At 35.7% G+C, this 23710-nt stretch overlaps 1 protein-coding gene across 4 annotated transcripts in view; it reads right to left on the bottom strand.

Annotated features, from left to right (window-relative positions):
* STAM (signal transducing adaptor molecule) overlaps positions 1-23710 on the bottom strand; it is a 78088-nt gene that overhangs the window by 36519 nt on the left and 17859 nt on the right. For 2 of the 4 annotated variants that reach the window (XM_055296688.2, XM_055296689.2), the window contains exon 2: positions 21851-21935. The exons of 1 other annotated variant lie outside the window; for it this stretch is intronic. In XM_055296688.2, coding sequence (XP_055152663.1) covers positions 21851-21935 — 85 coding nt within the window. Of the gene's footprint in view, positions 1-8959; positions 9064-21850; positions 21937-23710 lie in introns of those variants that run through there. One more of the 4 variants, XM_055296690.2, reaches the window with a different exon arrangement.

Here is a 23710-nt window from a genome sequence, read left to right as displayed (position 1 = left end):
GGAGGGAAACAATAAAGAGAGGCAATAAATGAAACAGACAACAGAAACACAACTGAGAAAATCCAATGAAAACAAGTTGTTTCTTTTTTTTAAAGGATCAACAAAACTGAAAAACCTTTGGTTAGACTGGCTAAGAAAGAAAGGTGACTCAATTTATTAGGATCAGAAAATAAAGAGGCAACATTACTCTCAACCTCACTGAAATAAAAAGGATTTTAAAAAACACTATGAACAACTTTATGCCAACGAATTGGATAACCTAGTTAAAATGGACAAATTCCCACAAAGACAGGAAACTATTGAAACTAACTCTATGATATGCTTAGGTGTTCAAAGAAAAAAAGAAAAAATAAAAGAAACTGACTTAAGAAGAAACAGAAAATATGAATAGACCTATGTAACAAGTAAAAAGACCAAATTACTGATTAAGAAAAGCTCCCATAAAGAAAATCTCCCAAAATCTCCTTAAGCTGATTAGCAACTTCAGCAGTCTCAGGATACAAAATTAATGTACAAAAATCACAAGCATTCTTGTACACCAATAACAAAGAAACAGAGAGCCAAATCATGAGTGAACTCCCATTCACAATTGCTTCAAAGAGAATAAAATACCTAGGAATCCAACTTACAAGGGATGTGAAGGACCTCTTCAAGGAGAACTACAAACCACTGCTCAATGAAATAAAAGAGGATGCAAACAAATGGAAGAACATTCCATGCTCATGGGTTGGAAGAATCAATATTGTGAAAATGGCCATACTGCCCAAGGTAATTTATAGATTCAATGCCATCCCCATCAAGCTACCAATGACTTTCTTCACAGAATTGGAAAAAACTACTTTAAAGTTCATATGGAACCAAAAAAGAGCCCGCATCGCCAAGTCAATCCTAAGCCAAAAGAACAAAGCTGGAGGCATCACGCTACCTGACTTTAAACTATACTACAAGGCTACAGTAACCAAAACAGCATGGTACTGGTACCACAACAGAGACATAGATCAATGGAACAGAACAGAGCCCTCAGAAATGATGCCACATAGCTACAACTATCTGATCTTTGACAAACCTGACAAAAACAAGAAATGGGGAAAGGATTCCCTATTTAATAAATGGTGCTGGGAAAACTGGCTAGCCATATGTAGAAAGCTGCAACTGGATCCCTTCCTTACACCTTATACAAAAATTAATTCAAGATGGATTAAAGACTTATATGTTAGACCTAAAACCATTAAAATCCTAGAAGAAAACCTAGGCAATACCATTCAGGACATAGGCGTGGGCAAGGACTTCATGTCTAAAACACCAAAAGCAATGGCAACAAAAGCCAAAATCGACAAATGGGATCTCATTAAACTAAAGAGCTTCTGCACAGCAAAAGAAACTATCATCAGAGTGAACAGGCAACCTACACAATGGGAGAAAATTTTTGCAACCTACTCATCTGACAAAGGGCTAATATCCAGAATCTACAATGAACTCAAACAAATTTACAAGAAAAAAACAAACAACCCCATCAAAAAGTGGGCAGAGGACATGAACAGACACTTCTCAAAAGAAGACATTTATGCAGCCAAAAAACACATGAAGAAATGCCCATCATCACTGGCCATCAGAGAAATGCAAATCAAAACCACAACGAGATACTATCTCACACCAGTTAGAATGGCCATCATTAAAAAATCAGGAAACAACAGGTGCTGGAGAGGATGTGGAGAAATAGGAACACTTTTACACTGTTGGTGGGACTGTAAACTAGTTCAACCATTGTGGAAGTCAGTGTGGCGATTCCTCAGGGATCTAGAACTAGAAATACCATTTGACCCAGCCATCCCATTACTGGGTATATACCCAAAGGACTATAAATCATGCTGCTATAAAGACACATGCACACGTATGTTTATTGCGGCACTATTCACAATAGCAAAGACTTGGAACCAACCCAAATGTCCAACAACGATAGACTGGATTAAGAAAATGTGCCACATATACACCATGGAATACTATGCAGCCATAAAAAATGATGAGTTCGTGTCCTTTGTAGGGACATGGATGAAACTGGAAAACATCATTCTCAGTAAACTATCGCAAGGACAAAAAACCAAACACCGCATGTTCTCACTCATAGGTGGGAATTGAACAATGAGAACTCATGGACACAGGAAGGGGAACATCACGCTCCGGGGACTGTTGTGGGGTGGGGGGAGGGGGGAGGGACAGCATTAGGAGATACACCTAATGCTAAATGACGAGTTAATGGGTGCAGGAAATCAACATGGCACATGGATACATATGTAACAAACCTGCACATTGTGCACATGTACCCTAAAACCCTAAAGTATAATAAAAAAAAAAAAAAAGAAAAAAAAAAAAAGAAAATCTCAGAAACAGAAAGCTTCACTGGTGAATTCTACCAAATGTTTAAAAATTAACATCAACTCTTCATTAAAAAAATAATACACATACAAATTAAACACCAAAATTAAAAGTTTTGTGCGTTAAGGGATACCATCAATAAAGAAAAGTCAAACCACAGAACGGGAGAAAATATTTCCAAATCATATATATGACAAGGAATTAACAGCCACAATATATAAAGAACTCCTACATCTCAACAACAAGCAACAACCCAATTCAAAAATGGGCAAAGGACTTGAATAGACATTTCTCCAAGTAAGATACACAAATGGCCAATAAGCACATAAAAAGATGCTCAACATCACTAGTCATTAGGGAGATGCAAATCAAAACCACATTGAGATGCCACTTCACACTCACTAGGCTGGCTATTTTTTTAAGAAAGGAAAGATACCAACTATTGGAGGGGATGTAGTGAAATTAGAACCCTTGTACATCCCTGGTGGGAATGTAAAATGGTGTAGCTACTGTGAAGTGTGGTAGTTCCTCAAAAAATTAAGCATAACCACATATAATCCAGCTGAGACTCTAACCAATATCCGTACACTCATGTTCAGAGTAGTATTAATAGTATTCACAACAGCCAAATGTCCATCAACAAAAGAATGGATAAACAAAATGTGATATACAATGGAATAGTATTCAGCCTTAAGGAAATTCTGACACATGCTATATACAACATGGATGGACCTTGAAAACATTATGCTAAGTGAAATAAGCCTGACACAAAAGCACAAAAAATTCTATGTTTCCACTTCCATGAGGTATCTAGAATAGTCAAATTCATAAAGATAGAACACAGAAAAAAGTAACTAGTGGCTAGGAGGGGAAATGGAGAGCCATTATTTCAAAGGTGTAGAGTTTCCACTTGGGATGATGAAAAAGTTCTGAAAATGGATAGTGGTGTTGGTTGCATAATACTGTGAATGTACTAAATGCCACTGAATTATACACTTAAAAAGGATTTAAATGGTAAATTTTATGTTAAATATATTTTACGAAAATAAAATCAGTACTAATACAAGCTACAACGTAAATGAACCTCAAAAGAATTACACTTACATGAGGTCGGGCACGGTGACTCACGCCTATAATCCCAGCACTTTGGGAGGCCGAGGCAGGCGGATCACCTGAGGTCAGGAGTTTGAGACCAGCCTGGCCAACATGGTGAAACCTCGTCTCTACTAAAAATACAAAAACTTAGCCAGGCACAGTGGCATGTACCCAATCCCAGCTACTCAAGAGGCTGAGGCAGGAGAATCGCTTGAACCTGGGAGGTGGAGGTTACAGTGAACTGAGATTGTGCCACTGCATTCCAGCCTGGGCAACACAGCGAGACTCCGTCTCCCAAAAAAAAAAAAATTAAACCACATGAAGAAAGTTGGTCACAAAAGAACATGTATTGCAGAGCTCCATTTACATGAAATGTCTACAACAGGCAAATCCATACAGACGGAAAGTAGATTAGTGGTTTCCAGGAATGAGGAGAGGTGGGAATGGGAGTGACTGCTAATGAGTACAGCTTTCTTTTTGGGATGATGATTGTTCAGGAATTAGATACTGTTGAACAAACTTATGAACATATTAAAACCCACTGAATTGAATATTCTAAAATGGTAAATTTGATGGTATGTGAAATATATACACATTTATAAAAGTAAAAACATTTATCGGGCAATTTGAACTCCAATGAGCCCTGGAAAGTAAAGCGATATGCTTAAGGATAATTAGTTAGCACTGTAATAAATACAAAAAAATCCATTTTAATAATTATATAGAAAAATTAGGATACAAGGTAGGATTCCTGATTTTAAGGATGCTCAACTGCCTGTGAGGCTGCTTCCACCTAAAGAGCATGGTGAAGGGAGAAACAACACACAAAACAACTAATAGTGACAGAATGTCTATTACGTGCCAAGCATTCAATTTTTTTATCCTAAAACTTTTTTCTTCTACTTTACTGATTTTGTAAGATATTAAAATTTTTGGATAGCAGCATCATTAAACTGAAGAAATTATGTACTTTAACACTATTATTTAGATTTGCCTTTTTCACAGTTGGACTTATTTTAGGAGCCAGGGTCCGTGACCCCATACTGACTTGCAGTTGTGAATACCATGCTGACATAAAAACACAAAACAATCATTTCAAGGCATGGTAAAGGCCAGATATAAAGAATTATTTGAATACTAAAATTAAAATCAGTATAAAATAATCTAAAGATGATTCAGCTCAATATTTTAGAAAATAATCCTGTATACTTTCTTTACCAAATGTTAAATAAAATTGATTATGTATTTTGTTTATAAACCACTTCTTTTTTAAGGTAAGAAACCTAAACTGTGACTTTTGGAAAGGATGGTGGGGAAAGGGGTGTTGAAATGAAACTATTCCTTTTTATTTTAGACATTCCTATGTCGTTTTACCACAGCCAATTGTAAAAACCAAAGCAAAGATATCTCTGGCACCAAAATAAAACTGGCTACTGAACCACTAAAAGGACAGAGCTGCAAAGCCAGTAAGAATGAAGTGCTGATGAATACCTTGTTTGTGCAAACACAGCAGTATCTTTTTACACACTAGCTTAAAATCCCTTCAGAATTGTCTACAAAACAGAACTTACCCACTATTATGAACTGTCTCATTCTGTCCCAGGCATTTTTAATTCACTTTTTAGTATTTCCACCAGATAGATAATACTGAACTTTTATATATATATGTATAATTATTAAATCTTACCAAGTAATTAAAAGTATGGTTAAAACACTATTTTTTTAAAAGGTTCGGGGATTATAAGTGAATTTAACGTGAGTATACTTCTGGCTATTATCCTTCCAATGACAAATGAAAGTTGATTACAAGCATGGCGTCTATATAACTCATTCTCTACAGCAGTACCCTTTTGAGAGTGAAAGGTGGTGCTAACTGGACATAACAGAGGAACAGCAGGCATAAACTACAATTGTCCAAGGCAAATTGGATGTTATGGTCACAACAGCCAAAACTATGTTCATCCACAAAATCATCTTTTTATGAATAGATCTGGGTCATATAGTTCATAAGAGGGTAAAGGAAAAGTGGGCAGTATTTCTATACCGTTGCAGCTTCCAATGTCTTTTTCTCAAATCACAGACCAGACAGAAAACAGACTTTACAGGAATGTACATAACTGCCTACACAGCATATGTCAGCTGATGAACTGAAAGCATCAAATTCAATTTCATTATTTACCAGTATTACTCCTGTCTCAACAAACTGCACTGTCAGATTCAAAGAAAGCAGATTTAAGATGGAGCTCCTCTCTATCACATCCTCCCTACACCCACTCCTGCCCCATCATACCACTCTCAACCATTCAGTTTCTATGTGAAGTCATAACTATTAAAAACAAGTCAGCTCACGCCTGGAAGTAAATGAAAATTAAGGCGTGAACCTTCCTTAATCAATCAATCTTCACACACAAATATCCAAACTGTGCTACTGTGCTTTCTTTTGCAATAGACCTTTCTAATTTCCCAAACAAAACACAAACTCTGCAGAACTTGAAACTCTTAAGGCAAATGTGCAAAGGACAGATTTTTTTTTTTAATGAATTCTATCAGCAGTCACTTCTCTGATCTAATGGCAAATTAAGAAAACTTCTCATTTTTGCCCATTCATCGTGTTGGAAGTACTCAGATAATCTGATTCCACCACATGGAGTGCTATTTGTATATATCAATGCGAAAGGACACCAGCCCTTTGGATTAATCTCATTAGGAAAGCAAGACTTTCAGGGTGAATCACCTCCATAAAAATTAGAGAGGCACTGTTTAAAAAAAATTCAATAGGTACCAAAGAACTCTGTTAATAATGCTTTCCATAACTAATGTTCATTAATTACCTTCTAGGTGACAAGTATTATGCAAGGCTTTAGGAATAAAGTAGTGAACAAGAGGAGACTGATCCTGCTTCATGAAGTTCATAGTCTAGCCCAGTGTCTTTTTCTAAAACTTAAGTGAATCCCTGTATAAGTTAAAACTGTGACATAAACATAGTTGTCCAAACTTTATATAAACTACAATATCATGTTTAAAACCATCAACTTCAGAAAATGCTACTATCTTCTTTTTTTTTTTTTTTGAGACAGAGTCTCACTCTGTCTCCCAGCCTGGAATGCAGTGGTGCGATCTCAGTTCACTGCAACCTCCACTTCTTGGGTTCAAGCAATTCTCCCACCTCAGCCTCCCAAGTAGCTGAGATAACAGGCGGGCACTACCATACTCAGCTAATTTTTTTATTTTTAATGGAGACAGGGTTTCACCACATTGGCCAGGCTGGTCTCGAACTCCTGACCTCAGGTGATCCACCCACCTTGGCCTCCCAAAGGGCTGGAATTACAGGCGTAAGCCACCGTGCCCAGCCGAAAAATGCTATTATCTTTAATTTGGCTTTTATGAATTTTCATAAACTAAAATCTTTATCAGGCCATGTGTCTAAAACCAAGCCATGAACAGGCACCATGAAAGAAAATCTTCATGACTACCTAATCAGTTAAGATTCCCTGTCAGCTGTTCATATTTATAAATACACACAAATGGGTACATCTTTCAACACAGAACAATTTTCTCCATGTCAAAAGTCATAATTGTTAGATTTAAAAATGAAGAAACCCTTGTATCACATTTTGTCATTCCATTCTTAAGGATTGAGTGTCTCAAGTATCAAAAGTGGAATCTATAATTTTGTTTATTAGAAATTTTTTTCTAATGGTATTTTTCATTGTTTTGCTAAGTTCAAAGTTCTGATTCAACACTTATGGAACTAACAGGCCTTAGGCAAATTATGTATTCCGAAGATAACTATGATAATAATTCCCTTGACATGAACTTACCATTTCCCATCAAGAGATGACATCTAACCACCCTCCCCTTGAATCTGGACTGACTTCAGTGACTTGCTTGACCAATAAAATATAGTGGAAGTGACATTCTGAGACTCATAACTTACAAGAAGCCATGTGGAGTACATTTGGGTCTCCTGGAGCACTGGCTCTTAGGATGCTCCAACTGGGAACCCACCAGCATTCTGTGAGAAGCTCAAGCCACAAGCAGAGGCCTTGGGTAAGAGTTTCAACTGATAGCCAGGTGAGGTCCCAGGTGATGGTCGACCATCACTGCTCACCATACTAAGCATCCATCCCAGTGAAGCCTTCAGATGACCCTAGTCCCAGGCACTATGTGACTACAACTTCATGAGAGACCCCATGCAAGAACTGCCCAGCTGTTAACCCACATAACTTTGAGATATAATAAACTGCTTTTTTAAGCTAAGTGTCAGGACGGTTACGACTAAGAGTTGTGTAGTAAGAGATAACTAGAACAGCCTCTAACAAAGGAAGCTGATGGCTGATAGTTTGAATAGTACTAAGTCATATTATTTAGAATTGTTTGGGTCTTCTTTTAATCTCTGTTTAAAACATAACTTAAACATAATACGTATTTAAATAAAGTCACTTCAAGTTTATAAAGCCTAAATTAGGTCAGGCTTACAAAAGCCACTCATGAATCTCATCTCTGGATCACTTCTCAAAACCACCCTGCTCTCTTGGACCTCCAGTCCCTCATGAGGACTCTCCCGCCCTGCTGTTCTTAGTCAATGCTTACTCATCCTACAGATCAGAGCTTACACATCTCTTAAACTGAGGAACTTAGGCCCTTGATAGCTCCCCACATCAAGCTGTGCTTGGAATGTTAGGTATTCCACCTGCAAACTCAAATATTGAACTAAATCTGTCAGATAATAGTTGTAATACTAATAGTTAACACTTAGGGAGTGCCTGCTTTGTGTTAGATGCTGTGCTAAGAACCTTACAAGCAGACAATCTGACTCCAGAGTCTGTGCTCTTCACCACCACATGATAAAGCTTTGGTATTTAACACCTCTCTTTTGTTGGGTTGGTTTGTGGGGTTTTTCTCCTTAACTATTTATCTCCCCATCATGAGGGCCGCTGAAGGCAGGGCCCAGGGTTACACAGCTCATCCTTGGCATGCCACTCCTTAACCATGCCCTCTGGCACATAATAAATTCTCAATTGAAATTTGAGAAAATGAAAATAAGAATTATTTAGCAACTGCTGTTGCTCTCCCGTGACTGAAGTTAAAACACTGTCATTGTGAATGGGGCCTAGAATTGTGCCTTTGACATGGCTGAGGCTCAAAAAAAAGTCACTGAGCAAAACACGAAAAATACTACTTTTCACTATTGTACAACTAATATTTAGAATAAGTCATCTTCCTTATAAAGCTCTATTTATTACCAAGTTCTGTGTATCTTCCACTGAGTTCGCTAAGTGGAAAACGTACATCCTTTCATAAAATGTAGTTAATAGAACTATAATAAAACCATAAGGGGGAAAACGCACAATAAGTAGTGCTGGGAGGAAGAAAGGATGTCAGAAAAGAGATGGGTGGCAATAAACACAAAATATTTTGTAAAAATACAAGGTAAGAGAAAATCTGCACGTGCACTTAGAAGAGTCTACCAAAGGTTTCCATCACCTACCTGTTTAAAGGGTGGGCAAATCCTCATCTCTCTCAAAAAGCTTCTTAAAACCCCATTTTGGTATTTTAAAACCTTTTGTAAGACACATCCTCTCTTTTCCTTATCTTGAGATGGGAAAAGAAAAAGATAGGGGTCAGGGACAGCGACAAAGAACAGGGAAAGGAGAATTATCTCTCACCTTTCCCAGTTTTCCACCTAAAAATACCTACTTCTCTTATCATTTGATAAATGACCATAACATAAATCACACTGCTGTAAGATGTCACAGAAGAGCAACATTCTTAAGGTCAGTTTCCAAAGTCAAGGTGTAAGGCCAAACTGCAGTTAATCCATTTTCTTTGATTAGGGATTTAACTATTGGAGAACTCATGAACCGTCTCTCAAATGTGTCCAATACAGCCAACTTTTCCTCAATTACTAAAGCAAAACTGTTACTTTGAGCAACAGTTGAAGAAGCTGGCTTGCATACAGGACTATGTTAAATAAAATATGCATGCTCCGAGCAAGAATGGCCCTCAGCACAGCGAGGTATTGATGCTATGAGAAAACTGGGAATTGTAATTGTGAGACAGCGCATATAAGCTCACTAAATGAATTGGCAGGCACTAGTTTTTTGGGAGAAAATCTGAGGAGGCTGGAAAAGAATACAGTAAAATTTAGTAGGTTAAACATGTATATGATACAGCTCAATACTACAGTCAGAGGATCAAGGAAAACTAAAAGCAATTTTGCATTCTTGCAATTCTCTTTTCCACGAAAAGTGAAATTTCAAAAGTCTTTGGCCCACAGTAAGTTTTCAACAATGTCACTATATAATTTACAAATGTCTATCTACTTAAAGGTATACTGCTGTGCAGTCATGAGAGAACTATAGCTCAACGTTAGACGCAGTCACCAGTTAGTGAGATTACCTGAAAAGGTATTCCCAATACTATATAGGAGGAAGCCAAGAATATTTAAAGCTATTGTTGGAAAAAGAGTCAAGATTTGTGACATCCTATGCTGTATAAAACTTTGGAAAGTCTCTTATTTCAAATAGCTCTATATCTCAGTTGAAAAGTACTCTTTAGTATCATAAAAACCATATGCTGAGCAGTGACAGGAAGATTTTATATTCTTAAGGAAATTATTGTCATTGAAAAGACAGTAAATTTAAATTCTAATTCCTGTATATATTACTAAACTAATAAATGATTTTTAGACCAATCAACTTTTCAAAATGAGGCTATCACCTCTTCATTATCCCTCTCTCAGGACATAACAAAATAACAGGGTATTTGCCTAAAAGTATTGCAAATATAAAAGAAAAACGATCAAAACAAAAATTATCAATAGCAATAATAAAAAACATGGTTAACAAATATGTTTGCATGGTTAACCTCTAATAACCTATTAAGTCAGACTAAAAACATACAAGGACACTAGTGAAAGACTATCCGGCATGTTGCATCCCTGATCCCTGCTAGTTACTACATCAGTAACATCAGTAGTAATCCCCCTGTCATGGGACACCTGAAACCATCCCTAATGGAGCAATACCACCCAGGCTGAAAACCATTACTAAACAAAAGAAGCATTGTGATACAGTAGAAAAACAATTTGAAGCTTTGACAGACCTCATCTGTAAAAGAGGAGATGTCTAATATCTCCTTATCAGAATGTTAATACAAAACTCCTAGACTCATGCCAGGGATTTAGAGACTCTCAACAATGTTCTTGAAAGCACAAAAATGTCTCATTCTTTATCTTCACTTTTACAACTGTAGCTTTCAAAGTTATTTTAGAGTGATTTAAACTTTACATCTTCATCTAAAATGCTACGAAAAAAGCTTTACTGTGGTTTACCATTCAAGGACATATGTATGTCTATACTGGAGGAAGGAGGAGTATGTGCATGCATAGCTTTTTTTTATTATTATTATTATTTTTATTATTATACTTTAGGTTTTAGGGTACATGTGCACAATGTGCAGGTTTGTTACATATGTATCCATGTGCCATGTTGTTTTGCTGCACCCATTAACTCGTCATTTAGCATTAGGTATATCTCCTAATGCTGTCCCTCCCCTCTCCTCCCATCTCACAACAGTCCCCGGAGTGTGATGTTCCCCTTCCCGTGTCCATGAGTTCTCATTGTTCAATTCCCACCTATGAGTGAGAACATGCGGTGTTTGGTGCTACACCATGGAATACTATGCAGCCATAAAAAATGATGAGTTCATGTCCTTTGTAGGGACATGGATGAAACTGGAAAACATCATTCTCAGTAAACTATCGCAAGGCATGCATAGCTTTTATAGGACTTAGTATACCAGGACCTAGCAGGCACGTAGGAACTAAAAGACATGGGAACTCAAATCTTTGCTGAATGAACTAAATATTTTTAGAAATTAACAGATAATATAAATGCTCCTTGAATATTGAGTAAAGCCTTATTTAGATGCCTTTCATAAGCATGAAGGCATGTCACAGACTGTAAGAGAATTCTAATATAAAAATACGAAAGAAATCACAACAGAAATAATGCAGTCTTTATATACTGAACATATTCAAAATGCAAATTTGATTTGTAACATACATTACATAAAACATAATCCAGACAACATATAAAAAGGGGCAAAATACAGAGTACAAATATCAAATTATTCCCTTAATGTTAAGCTTATTAAGTAGGCATTTCTTATGAGATAATGGAACATGAATATAGATAAATATATATAGTGATGTTATTTGACTATTATTTAACAAACATGTTCATGTAAGTCGCAAAGGACTTCATTAGAAAAGGAGGTAAACTAAACTTCTACATGCTGAACTAAAATATTGAGGATTAAGTTCAATATGATGATATTTTGAGTTTCCCAGACCATATAACACTAAGGTATATTTCAGTCAAACAAAACACAATGTAACATAACATATGGGGAGAGAGGAATCACCAAAAACTTTAACGTAAGATTGGTAAGTCTTGATTTGTAATTTTAACCTTCAAATATAACTGCTCATACAAGCACTTAAGCACACAGCACAGTGAAGGTAGAAAAAAACAAAATGGGAAGTAAAGAAATCTGACTTCTAATTTTGCCTCTGTTCACTCCTTTTAGACAAGTCACATTAATATCTCAGGGCTTTACTTTTCTCATCTGCAAAACAAGTGCAACAGTCATTAGAATTCTACAAGTCTCATTCTATAAAATATATGGTGTTTTTAAGAGTTAGTAAAATAAAAAAGTAGAATCATTGTCTAGGCAAGTAAAGACTGAAAAATCAGCTCATGTTGGATCCCATTCCCTAGTCAACAACTTGATTTGTGTTGTTATCCCGATTCTCTCCTGAATCATCATCTCAATTTCCCCCTCACAGTGCATCATTCTCTTCCAGATACACAGATGCTATAATCTTGACTACCCTTTAAGAAGGGAAATTCCCAGCTAGGCGCAGTGGCTCACGCCTGTAATCCGGGCACTTTGGGAGGCCAAGACAGGCGGATCACGAAGTCAGCAGATCGAGACCATCCTGGCTAACACGGTGAAACCCCGTGTCTACTAAAAATACAAAAAAAAAAAAAAAAAAAAAGAATTAGCCGGGCATGGGGGCGGGTGCCTGTAGTCCCAGCTACTGGGGAGGCTGAGGCAAGAGAATGGTGTGAACCTGGGAGGCGGGGTTTGTGGTAAGCTGAGATTGCACCACTGCACTACAGCCTGGGTGACAGAGCCAGACTCCATCTCAGGAAAAAAAAAAAAAAGAAAAAGAAGGGAAATTCCCAGTCAGTGAAAGAAAACCCCCACTGAAATAGCAGCAAAAAGGACAAAATACCTCATAAGAAACATTACAAAAAATGTACAAGACTTTTAAGAGGAAAACTTAAAAATACTACTAAAGGTTATAAACAAAAGGAGATGCTATGTTCTTGGATAGGAAGATTTAGAATCATAAAGACATAAATTTTTTAATTTAAAACTAAGCCAATTTAAACAGAAAGTTTTGTTTTTAAACCAGTCAACTCAATTTGAAAGTTTATCTAAGGAGAACAGGAAGGGGAAAGAATATCTAAAAAAACACTTCAAGCAAAAAAAAAAACCTCAAGACCATGTCCTACCAAATGTCAAAACATATTAATAATTAAAACCACGTGGTAGCAGAATGTGTTTAGACACATACCAACGGGTCATAAGAGAAAAACAGACTTAAATACATATGCAAATATAATATATAAAAGAAGTATTTCAAATCAGATGGAAAAAAAGATGGACTAGTCAGTAAATGGTCTTGGGATATTTGGTAGCCAAATAGAAAAGAATAAAGTTAGAACCCTACTTCATACTGCCTAACAGGATAAATTCCAAATAGATCAAAGACTTGAATGTAAAAAATAAACCATACTGAGACTGTGGGGACAGTCTGGTGGCTTCTAACAAAGATAAACAGTCTTACTATATGATCCAGCAATCATGTTCTCACATATTTACCCAACTGAACTGAAAATGATGTCAACACAAAAGCCTGCAATTAATGTTTATAGAAGCTTTATTAAAAATCACCAAAACTGGGAACCATCAAGATGTCCTTCTGTAGGTTAATAAACCGTAGAACATCCATATAATGGAAGAGTATTCAGCAATAAGAAGAAATGAACTATTGAGCCACGAAAAGGCACGTAGGAACCTTAAATGCATATTTCAGATGCCAGTCTGAAAAGGCTATATAGTCTATGATCCCAATTATACAACATTTGGAAAAGATGAAGTTGTAAACAGTAAAGAGATCAGCGGCTGTTTAAAGTTCAAAGAGGAAGGAAAGCAATGAATAGATGGAGCACAGGTCATTTTAAGATGATAAAACTAATCTGCATGGTACTGTAATGACAGATTCGTGTCATTACATAACGGTAGATACATGTAATTATATACACTGTCAAAACCCACTGACCTATACAAAACAAAGTGTACCTTAATGTAAACTATGGACTTTAGTTAATAGTAATGTATCAATATTGGTTCATATCTTGTAACAAATATATACACTAATGAAAAATGTGAATAATTGGGGAAATTGTGCTGGGGTTGACTTCTGAACTATCTGTTCAATATGCATTATGCTAAGCAATGTGCATTCGTTTCCCTTGCTTCTTCCAAACCACTCTCCCTCTTTCCTAAAACTGCCCAGCTCTAATCACGTCAGTCCCCTCATGTTGCAGTTTATTTAAAAATCTCAAATGCCCCTTCACTTGTCAATTATTTTAGCTACTGGATCACTGCCTCTCTCTCCAACATCACTCCTGTCCTAATTGTTGGAGTGTAAGTGATGCTTTCAACACCCTGGCTTTTCAACTTCTATCACATCTTATTAACTCCGACGGACCTTGGAATCATTAGACCTTGTCATTATCAATAATTGAAAACCCTCTATAGTCTTAATTTAAAGCATCCTACATTCCAACCATCATCTTCTATTTTTCTAACTCACTCTGAAACCCAACTCTGCCCTCATTCAGGGCAACTGACTTCTGCTCCAGCTACTCTGTAACTTTCAAGTTCTTAGAAGGCATCAAGTTTTCTCTACCTTGCAGCATTCAGCATTCACCTACAGGCTATTGCTTCTTTCTGGGATGCAGTGCTTTGAACTCTTTGTCTCTTTTCAACATTAAAATTACAGCATAAATGTAACCCCCTCATACCAGTCTACCCTTTTATTTTCCATTATAGCACTCTGGTTACTAGCTTCTTAGCTATTGACCATCATCTGTTTATCTGTTTATTTCACATCTTCCACCATCAGAATATCAGCACCATTGATGGCAAAGGCTATGCCTGCTTTATTCACCACTGTATAGCCAAAGCATGATACTCGGCATTCAGTGTTTGACAAATAAAAGAAAAAATGACTAATGCAAAGAGAATGAAACGAATTAAAGAAATTCTGCCATGTTACGAAACTGAGCGAAACATGGAAATCAAGATCATGTTTTAAAAAAAAATTCTATGGGCTGGATGCGGTGGCTCACGCCTGTAATCCCAGCACTTCAGGAGGCCGAGGAGGGCACATCACAAGGTCAGGGGTTCGAGGCCAGCCTGGCCAATACGCTGAAACCCCATGTCTACTAAAAATACAAAATAGCCGGGCATGGTGGCGTGCACCTGTAATCCCAGCTACTTAGGAGGCTGAGACAGGAGAATCGTTTGAACTCGGGAGGCAGAAGTTTCAATGAGCCGAGATTGCACCATTGCACTCCAGCCTGGGCAACAAGAGTGAAACTCTGTCTCAAAAAAAAATAAAACAAAAAAAATTATTTAATTCTGCTGGAACACTTCACCTATTTTAAGTTACATAACAGAATACTAAATATCAGTTAGATTTCTTACTTGAAAAGTTGAGAGAATCTACAGTACCTAGAACTGCTGTGATAATCAAAATGTTCACAGGACACTGTAACAGGGTCTGGCAAACAATAAGTAGTCAATAAGTGATGATTATTCTTAAAAGAGCATTTAAAAGACTTTGAAGATAAAGTCCTGTAAAATGAGGATATGATCATAGGAAGAAAAAAAGACTTGAAAGAGGTCTGTTTCTGTACTGATGCTGCCCTTTCAACTCTAGGATATCCAGCTCAGAGATTATTTTTCCCTTACAAAAATCAGGAAATATTCTTTCAACTTCCTACTGAAGGCCGGAAATAGTCACAGTCCAGTCCAGGACAAAGCAATACAAAGCCAAAGGGCGGGCAGGGTGGCTCACGCCTGTAGTCCCAGCACTTTGGGAGGCCAGGGCGGGCAGATCACAAGGTCAGGAGATCGAGACCAACCTGGCTAACACGGTGAAACCCCGTCTTTATTAAAAATACAAAAAAAAATTAGCTGGGCATGGTGGCAGGTGCCTGTAGTCCCAGCTACTGGGGAGGCTGAGGCAGCAGAATGGCGTGAATCCAGCAGGCGGAGCTTGCAGTGAGCTGAGATCGCACCACTGCACTCCAGCCTGGGCGACAGAGCAAGATTCAGTCTCAAAAAATAAAAAAAATTAAAAAAATAAAATACAAAGCCAAGGAAAAACATTTTTAACAAACACCTTCCCAAAGGCTTACATTAGTATTTTTCACAAAACACCAGTAATGACTATCATATGATCTTTCTCATTCTGTTAGAATAAATTTAGTACCAAAATATATCCATTAGTCGGGTAAAGCAAAAGTTACATGATGTTTTCCACCTTCAGTCAACTATATCTTTGGCTAAAGCTAAGCAAAGACAGTTAACATATAAAATAATAGCAAAAATTAAGCTAGAGGTCAATTACAGAACTTTAATTTTAACTTGTTATTGCAGATAATCAGTATCTATCCTCACGTCTATGTTTACATATGATAATATAAACCAATCAATACTAACACAGAAAAATTATTTATGTGAAGACATGTTAAAGAAAACTGCTATTATCATTGTGAAAGTTCTCTTGATTTCTAAACAAATGAAGGCTGTTCAGCCCATCATATGACCTAATTGGCTGAGCATTCTTCACTAGTTACTCATACACTGGAAATCGCACACTAAAAATCATGTGAATATCTTGAGACGTTAGAAAAAAATTTCAGAATGTTTGTTAAAGTTTTAGGTTTGGCATAATCAAATATTTCAAGATTAAAAAAACTACAATCTAAATGAAGTTAACAGGGATTACATCTAGTAGGTTTTCTGAAATTGAGATAATTACTAAAAATTACTAATTTTTATTCAGTAATTATGTATATGTATTAGATATTCTACATGCCACTAACCAAAATTAATGTTAAACTAGAAAATAATTTCTAAATTTGTCCAATACTAATAGACTTAAAAGAAATACATTTCTAAGACTGACAGGATACAATAAGTAGTCAATAGGTGATGATAAGTAATTAAGTAATAAATGCAGAAGAACATATACAATATGCTTATTACATGCAAATGGGGGAAATGTATTCACGTTTGTGTAAAAGAATAATGGAAAGATACAAAATATACGGAAGTGGTAACCTATAGAAGATCACAGCGGTGAAACAGAGATAGGAATTAGACTTGTCAATGTCCATCTTTTTAAATTGTTTTAACATTTGAGCCATGTGAATACATACTTATTTTTAAAAGAAGTAAATACTTTATATAAGCATGTGTATCTCTTTAAATCAACATAAATATATATGCATATGTATATATGAGTTTAAAGAACAGAAAATTGGTTTGTCTGTTTTTTTTCTTTTTAAGAGAAAGAATTAAGAAAAATTTTTCACAACACCACTGAGAGCCATGTTTCCAGGTCACAGTTCTGACTAAATGAAACTTCACAATAATAGCTCTTTTCTCCCCCTTTAAAACCCAAGAATACTTTTCAAACTACCATAATTCTAAGACAGATGACTTTAAAAAAAGAAACCAAAAGAGAAAAAAAGGTTAAAATAATATGAACTATTTCATTTTATTTATCCTCTAAATAATTCTACTATATATTACTAGTTACAAATCATTTTGATTTAAAAAATATAGTATTACTGAAAGTGAAATGCTCCTCCTAAAGTCCTTCCACCATCTCTGAATCTGTCCTCTTAAAAAGATCGCTGCACTTTACAAAATTTCAGGCTAACACCAAATAGCAATAATAATTTCTTTTCTAAATCTAGATTGTTGCCTGAAACACAAATCACTTCTGAACTGCATTCCAATCTACAACATCCCTCTGCTTCAAAAGACTCTATCTGAAGTTGTCTCTGGAAAACTCATGTCCTCTTTCCCCTCTCATCCCACTTACACGTTATAGTCTTCTCTAAAGCACATCACGTATTTAGAATACCTCAATGGCAGCCTGTAATACTGTTCAACATTCTTATGCTACCATCAGCAACCCATACCCAATCACAGGTTCCTACAAAACATAAACCAGATTTCTATAAGTTGTCCATATATACTAATTATAAAATGATTTAAAATATTAAAGACAAATTATAAATGTTTAAGACAAGCTGGAGGAAAGGGGAATGAGTTACCGTTTAATGGACACAGGGTTTCAGTTTGGGATGATGGATAAGTTCTGGAGACAGACATCGGGCATGTGAGTGTACTTAATGCTACTAAAGTGAACACTTTAAAATAGTTAATTTTATTTTATATATATTTTACCACAAAAATAAAAACAAATGACATATTAGGAATGCCACCATAAGTATCCCACAGTTTAGTGCTCACCTGAAAGAAACCTAACAATTTTCTATTACTAAGTTGATCTGTGAATATATAACTCAATTCTGTAAATGCTTATGCATTAGGCATGTAGGCACAGGGCCTATGACTCACTATAATTTTAGAAGTACATGTAAATGTTTTCATTTCTTTTAAAATAAGAAGAAAAAAGTGAACTTTTTTTTCAAAGAAAATGTTTTAATATTTAATACTAATATATTTTTCCTTAAAACAATGTAGTCATAAAATATTTTCACTTTTTTTTAATAGAAAGAGGGGCCCAAGAAGGCAAAAGTGCCTAGGGCCCATGAATGTCCTAATATGACCCTTATGTTTACCATTTCCTAGTATGAGATTATCAAGCGAGAACAAGAAAGAAAAAACACAACTGCAGATGTATGTTAAACAGTATTATTGAAAGAAACTACATACATGAGCAATTATTGAAGGCCTGACATTTTTTTAAAACCTCAATAATATTAGAATGGTATCTCAATTATTGTTTAATCCTTTTCAAACAACTCTTTATTAACAAGAGGTAAAACAAGATATCCCATTTATGCACACAATAAATGCTTGAAGATTAACCTAATGGGGATTTAAAAGAACCAGAGAGCAGTAACTACTAAAGGAGTCAAAAGTAAGTGAATAAGTGGGAAGAAAAAAGAAGAAAAAGGAGGGAAGGAAGAAGAAAAGGAAAAAACACTGACTAAAAGAACAAACAGATCCACCTTCTTTATCGAATTCGAATTCACTGAAGTTGAAAATATTTCCTAAGTAAATTCATAGGCTTAGTATAATGTCAATTAAAATCCCCAATTGACAATTCAAATATTGAGGAATATACTGAGAGAAAGTATGCAGTTTAAAAATAAATTTGAAAAACTAAAAAAAATGAGCATCTATCTAAACCTATTGATACTAGATAAAAACAAAAAGACAAAAAAATTGTTAAAGCTATAAATTAGTAAATTTCAAATATGAAAGGAAATAAAATAGGGAAAAGAATAATAAACATTTCTGGCAGAATAATGTTAACATGAAGAAAAACAAATTGATCTCTACAGCTTTGTGCTACAACATACAGAATTTCAGATGCATTACAAATTGATTTTTTAACTGGAAAAACATGGAATATTTATAGTTGTAAAAGGGGGTTTGTCTTTTGACAAACAACTTCAAGCAACTGACCCAATTATTACAGAAAGTATCTACAAAATGAAAAACACCAAAGTAAAGATAAAAAGGAAACCAACAAAGTGAAGAGAGAGAGGAGGGGCTTTGCAGCTGTAATGCTAGATAAAACTTTTATCTCCAAAATACACACGAAGTGGTCTAGCTTGGTGCCCACTCTTCAACAGAAACTGTCACAAAATATGACTTCAATCAAAAGCGGGCAGAGTTGCACTCATTCAGCCATGTGTCAGGTACTGTTATAAACACTTGATACAACTAATCTCAAAGTCACAACAACTCCCCTATGAAGATGATACTATTATTATTCTTAGGTGGTAAACTGGAAAAGTAAGGCCCAGAAAGATAAGTTACTTACCCAGTATGACATAGCTAAATGGCTAGAGCCAAGATTTGAACTCAGGCAATCTCCCTCTAGAGTACATGATCTCCAACACTAAGCTATTTACTTCTTTCCCATGCGCAACAAAAGTTCATGGACCATTCATTCTACAAATCTACTAGATTTATATCTAAGAAACTTTTCATTAGATATAAGTTACTAAAATGCAGGAAAAAACACAAATAAGAATAGTTTTGATAGAGTGCTTTGAGGATTCAGAGGATCATACCATTGTCAGTAAAGGGGATAAGGAAAGGCTTTATGGAAGAAGTGGTATCTACATTGGGTATGAAAGGATATGAGATACAGAGATGGGAAATTAAAGAGGAAAACACTCCATACTCAAGAAACAAAAGGACCAAAAGCATCAAACTAAGATAGAAAAAAAGCACTGGAACTCAAATAATTGAGCTGAAATGAATGTTATACAGGAGGGAAAAAAATGAAAATGAATGATTCAGAAGACTCAGGAGTTTAAACTGAAATCTGTATGGAAGGTAGGGGAGTAACATGAACACAGCTTTTATAAGGCAACTGGATATAAGAATTAGAAAAGAGATAGAAACAGAAAAAAAATGCCAGTGGGTTAATACGCTAGCCTGGGCAAGGTAAGGAATGTCCAAAGTAAAGTAGGGCAAATAAAAATGGAGAAAAGAGAACATGATATGTAATACACAGTAGTTAAGAATTTTAAATTAAATTAATGAACCAGGTCAGAATATATTAAAATGTAAATACAACAAAAGGGATGGATGGGACCACATTTGGGAGTTTCTTTGGGAACCTCATAGTGGGAGGACATTAGGGGCCAAAAAAAGCTAGAGTGGAAGGTAGACAGCCCCTGAAGAAAACTGCCTCTGCACCATTTGGCCATGCTCAAAAACTTGATTAAGGAGACTTTAAAACATCAACATTTTGAGAGAGATTATGAAGGCAGATGGACAGAATTGAGTAATAAATGTGGAGGTGACTCAAGTTTTAGTGCAATGAAAGAATGATCCTGTCATTAACAGAAATGGAAAAACTGAAGGAAAGTAGGTTTAAAGCAAAAAGAGACAGGAGTTCTGGTTTCTAGATGGTGAGATGAAGGCTTATATAGGACAACATCCAGAAATAATGCAGTGTCCACAAGACTAGTGCTTGAATAAGAAGAGCTGAAAATACAGATGCCATCTACATAAAGACAGCTGGAAGTTGTGAGACCAAAAGAAAAAATCTTAGAAATAAAAAATGAATAAGGGAAAGTTTCAGGAACGTCTATATTTAGGGGTGAAGGAAGAAGAGGCAAAGAAGACACTGGCAAAGGCTTAATATTACCACTGCAAATATCAAGTATAATGCAGCAGCACTTCCTAATCTTTTTAACATGAAAGTGCACAAATAAGATAATACCATTTGTGTGGCATAAAGCAGTAATCGAAACTGCTAAAGGCTAGTGCTGTTAGCCCAGGAGCTGAAGAAATCACCCATATCCACACCAATTAATCCAATTATTGTACTGTTTGGAAAGCTCTGTAATACATGACAAAAAGTTTAAGATTCTATTCCCCTAATCTTTCAATAGAAAGAAAAAATTTCTTTTCAATTCCACCTAACTGATTCATTAGGTGGAATGTTGCAAATCTGACAAAGGAGAAAAGAACTCAGAAATAACCATGAAACTTGGTAACTGAGAAATCACTAATAACTCTAAAATCAGTGGAAAAAAATGAGATTCCAGAAGAAAATATGAAGGAGGGTGATTAAAGTAACAACTTTTTACCAGTCATGTTACCCTAACTGGTTAAAAGGTATATAACCTAAATGGGATGATTCTTCAAATCTTTTTAATAAAAATATTCTCTTTTTAAACTAAATTTAATGGTAATATATTTTACCTCCTGATCCTTCGTTTTTAAGAGACAGGGTCTCACTATGTTGCCCTGACTGGAGTACATTGGCTGTTCGTGGGTGTAACTATCACACACTGCAGCCTCTAACTCCTGGGCTCAAGCGATCCTCCCACCTCATCCTACCAAGGGGCTGGGCCTACAGGTGCAAGCCACTGCACCTGGCCTTTCATTTTTTTTAAAAAAGGAAGAATAAAAATCCTTTGAAACGCTAAATACTTACCCAGTGCGAGACTGACCAACTTTATCACAGATATCCAAAATGAGGCCCCAGTCCTCAGCAGTATTCATCTCGCTGGTTGCTTTCTCTGTAGATTGTAAAAGGGATTGCAGAAACATTATTTTTTAAATCTTTAAAAGATATATAATCACATTTAAATCACAAAACTATAGTATAATCAAGTCTTAACAACAAGTCAGAATAGTTGCCAGCATTCTAGTTATTTTCATGGCCATCTTGAAAAGACGTACCCTCATTATCTCTTGCAATTATTTTCCCTATTCACAATGCAATTGCTTCTTTACTTAGTATAAAATCAAAGGCATTGATTTTTCTTTATAAAAGGTTATATATAGGTCTACCACCATCTGCAAATAGAAAGACTAAAATAAGAAATATTATTTTCATTAGCAAAAGATTATTTACTTGCTAGTAAATCTTTATAAAAATGTTTCAGGTAATTAATTATTTAGCTAGTTTTGTTGATTATATTTTTGATAATATGGAGAGGGGACTGAAGGAAAGAAAACCAAGTTTTGACTGAATGTATTTCCTTAAATAAAAACTTACTTAAGTGTTCAGAGAAAATAACTGCCTGTTATTTATCCTAAGAAATTATTCTTCAAAAGTGAAGAGGAAATAAACACTTTCTCAACAAAAATTGAGGGAATCTACTGCAACTACACCTGCCTTGAAAGCAATGTTAGCAGAACTTCTTCACAAACAAGAAAAATTATGTAAGTCAGAAACTTGTATCTACATAAAGAAAAAAACAGCATTAGAGGCTGGGCAAGGTGGCTCATGCCTGTAATCCCAGCATTGTGGGAGGCTGAGGTGGGAGGTTCACTTGAGGATGGGAATTGGAGACCAGTCTGGGCAGCAGAGCAAGACCTCATCTTTAAAAAAATAATTAGCTGGGCCTGGTGGCATGCACCTGTATTCCCAGCTACCCAGAAGGCTGAAGTGGGAGGATCACTTGCGCCCAGGAGGTTGAGCCTGAAGTTGGCTATGATCGTACCACTGCACTCCAGCTAGGCAACAGAACAAGAATCTCCCTTTTTAAAAAAAAAAAAAAAAAGAGGAAGAGAATAGAGATGGAATACCTAAAGGTAAAAATAAAAATAATAACTTTATTTTTATTTTTCTTCTTACTCTAACAGAAAATAGTTTATTCTAAATAATAACATCAACAATGTATTCATTACCTATGATTTTATATATATTCTGATATTCTTATGTATGCTTCCATGTAAGTAGAATGAATGACAGCAATGATGCAAGGGATGGGAAGGAGGAATTCATAATATTTTTATTTATTATAAGGTACCTGCATTACACATGAAGTGGTACAGTGTTATCTGAAAGCAGACTTGGATTAGTTGTGAACGTGCATTGAAAACTCTTGGGCTCTTGGGCAATTACTTAAAAAAAAAGTTTTTAAAAAAGTATAACTGCTATGCTAAGAAAGGAGATAAAATGGAATCATGTAAACTGCTTAATTAAAATCACAAAAGCCAAAAAAAGAGTGAAATAGAAAATGGGAACAAAGAACAAGGGCAATGAATAGAAAATAGTAACAAATATGGTAAATATTAACACGAGTATATTAATAGTCACTTTACATGTCAATGGTCTATATACTACACCAATTAAAAGGCAGAAATTGTCAGAGTGAATCAAAAAATAACACACAACTATATGTTGTCTATAAGAAACTCACTTTCGACATAAACACATAGAGATTAAAAGTAAAAGGATGAGGCCAGGCACAGTGGCTTTTGCCTGTAATCTCAACACTTTGGGAGGCCGACGTGGGCAGATCACTTGAGCCTAAGAGTTCAAGACCAGCCTGGGCAACATGAT

The sequence above is a fragment of the Symphalangus syndactylus genome, chromosome 10 (genome assembly GCF_028878055.3).
Source record: "Symphalangus syndactylus isolate Jambi chromosome 10, NHGRI_mSymSyn1-v2.1_pri, whole genome shotgun sequence".
NCBI classification, from domain to species: Eukaryota; Metazoa; Chordata; class Mammalia; order Primates; family Hylobatidae; genus Symphalangus; species Symphalangus syndactylus.
Note: the sequence above shows the minus strand (reverse complement) of the source record. Positions and strands in the feature narration are given on the sequence as shown.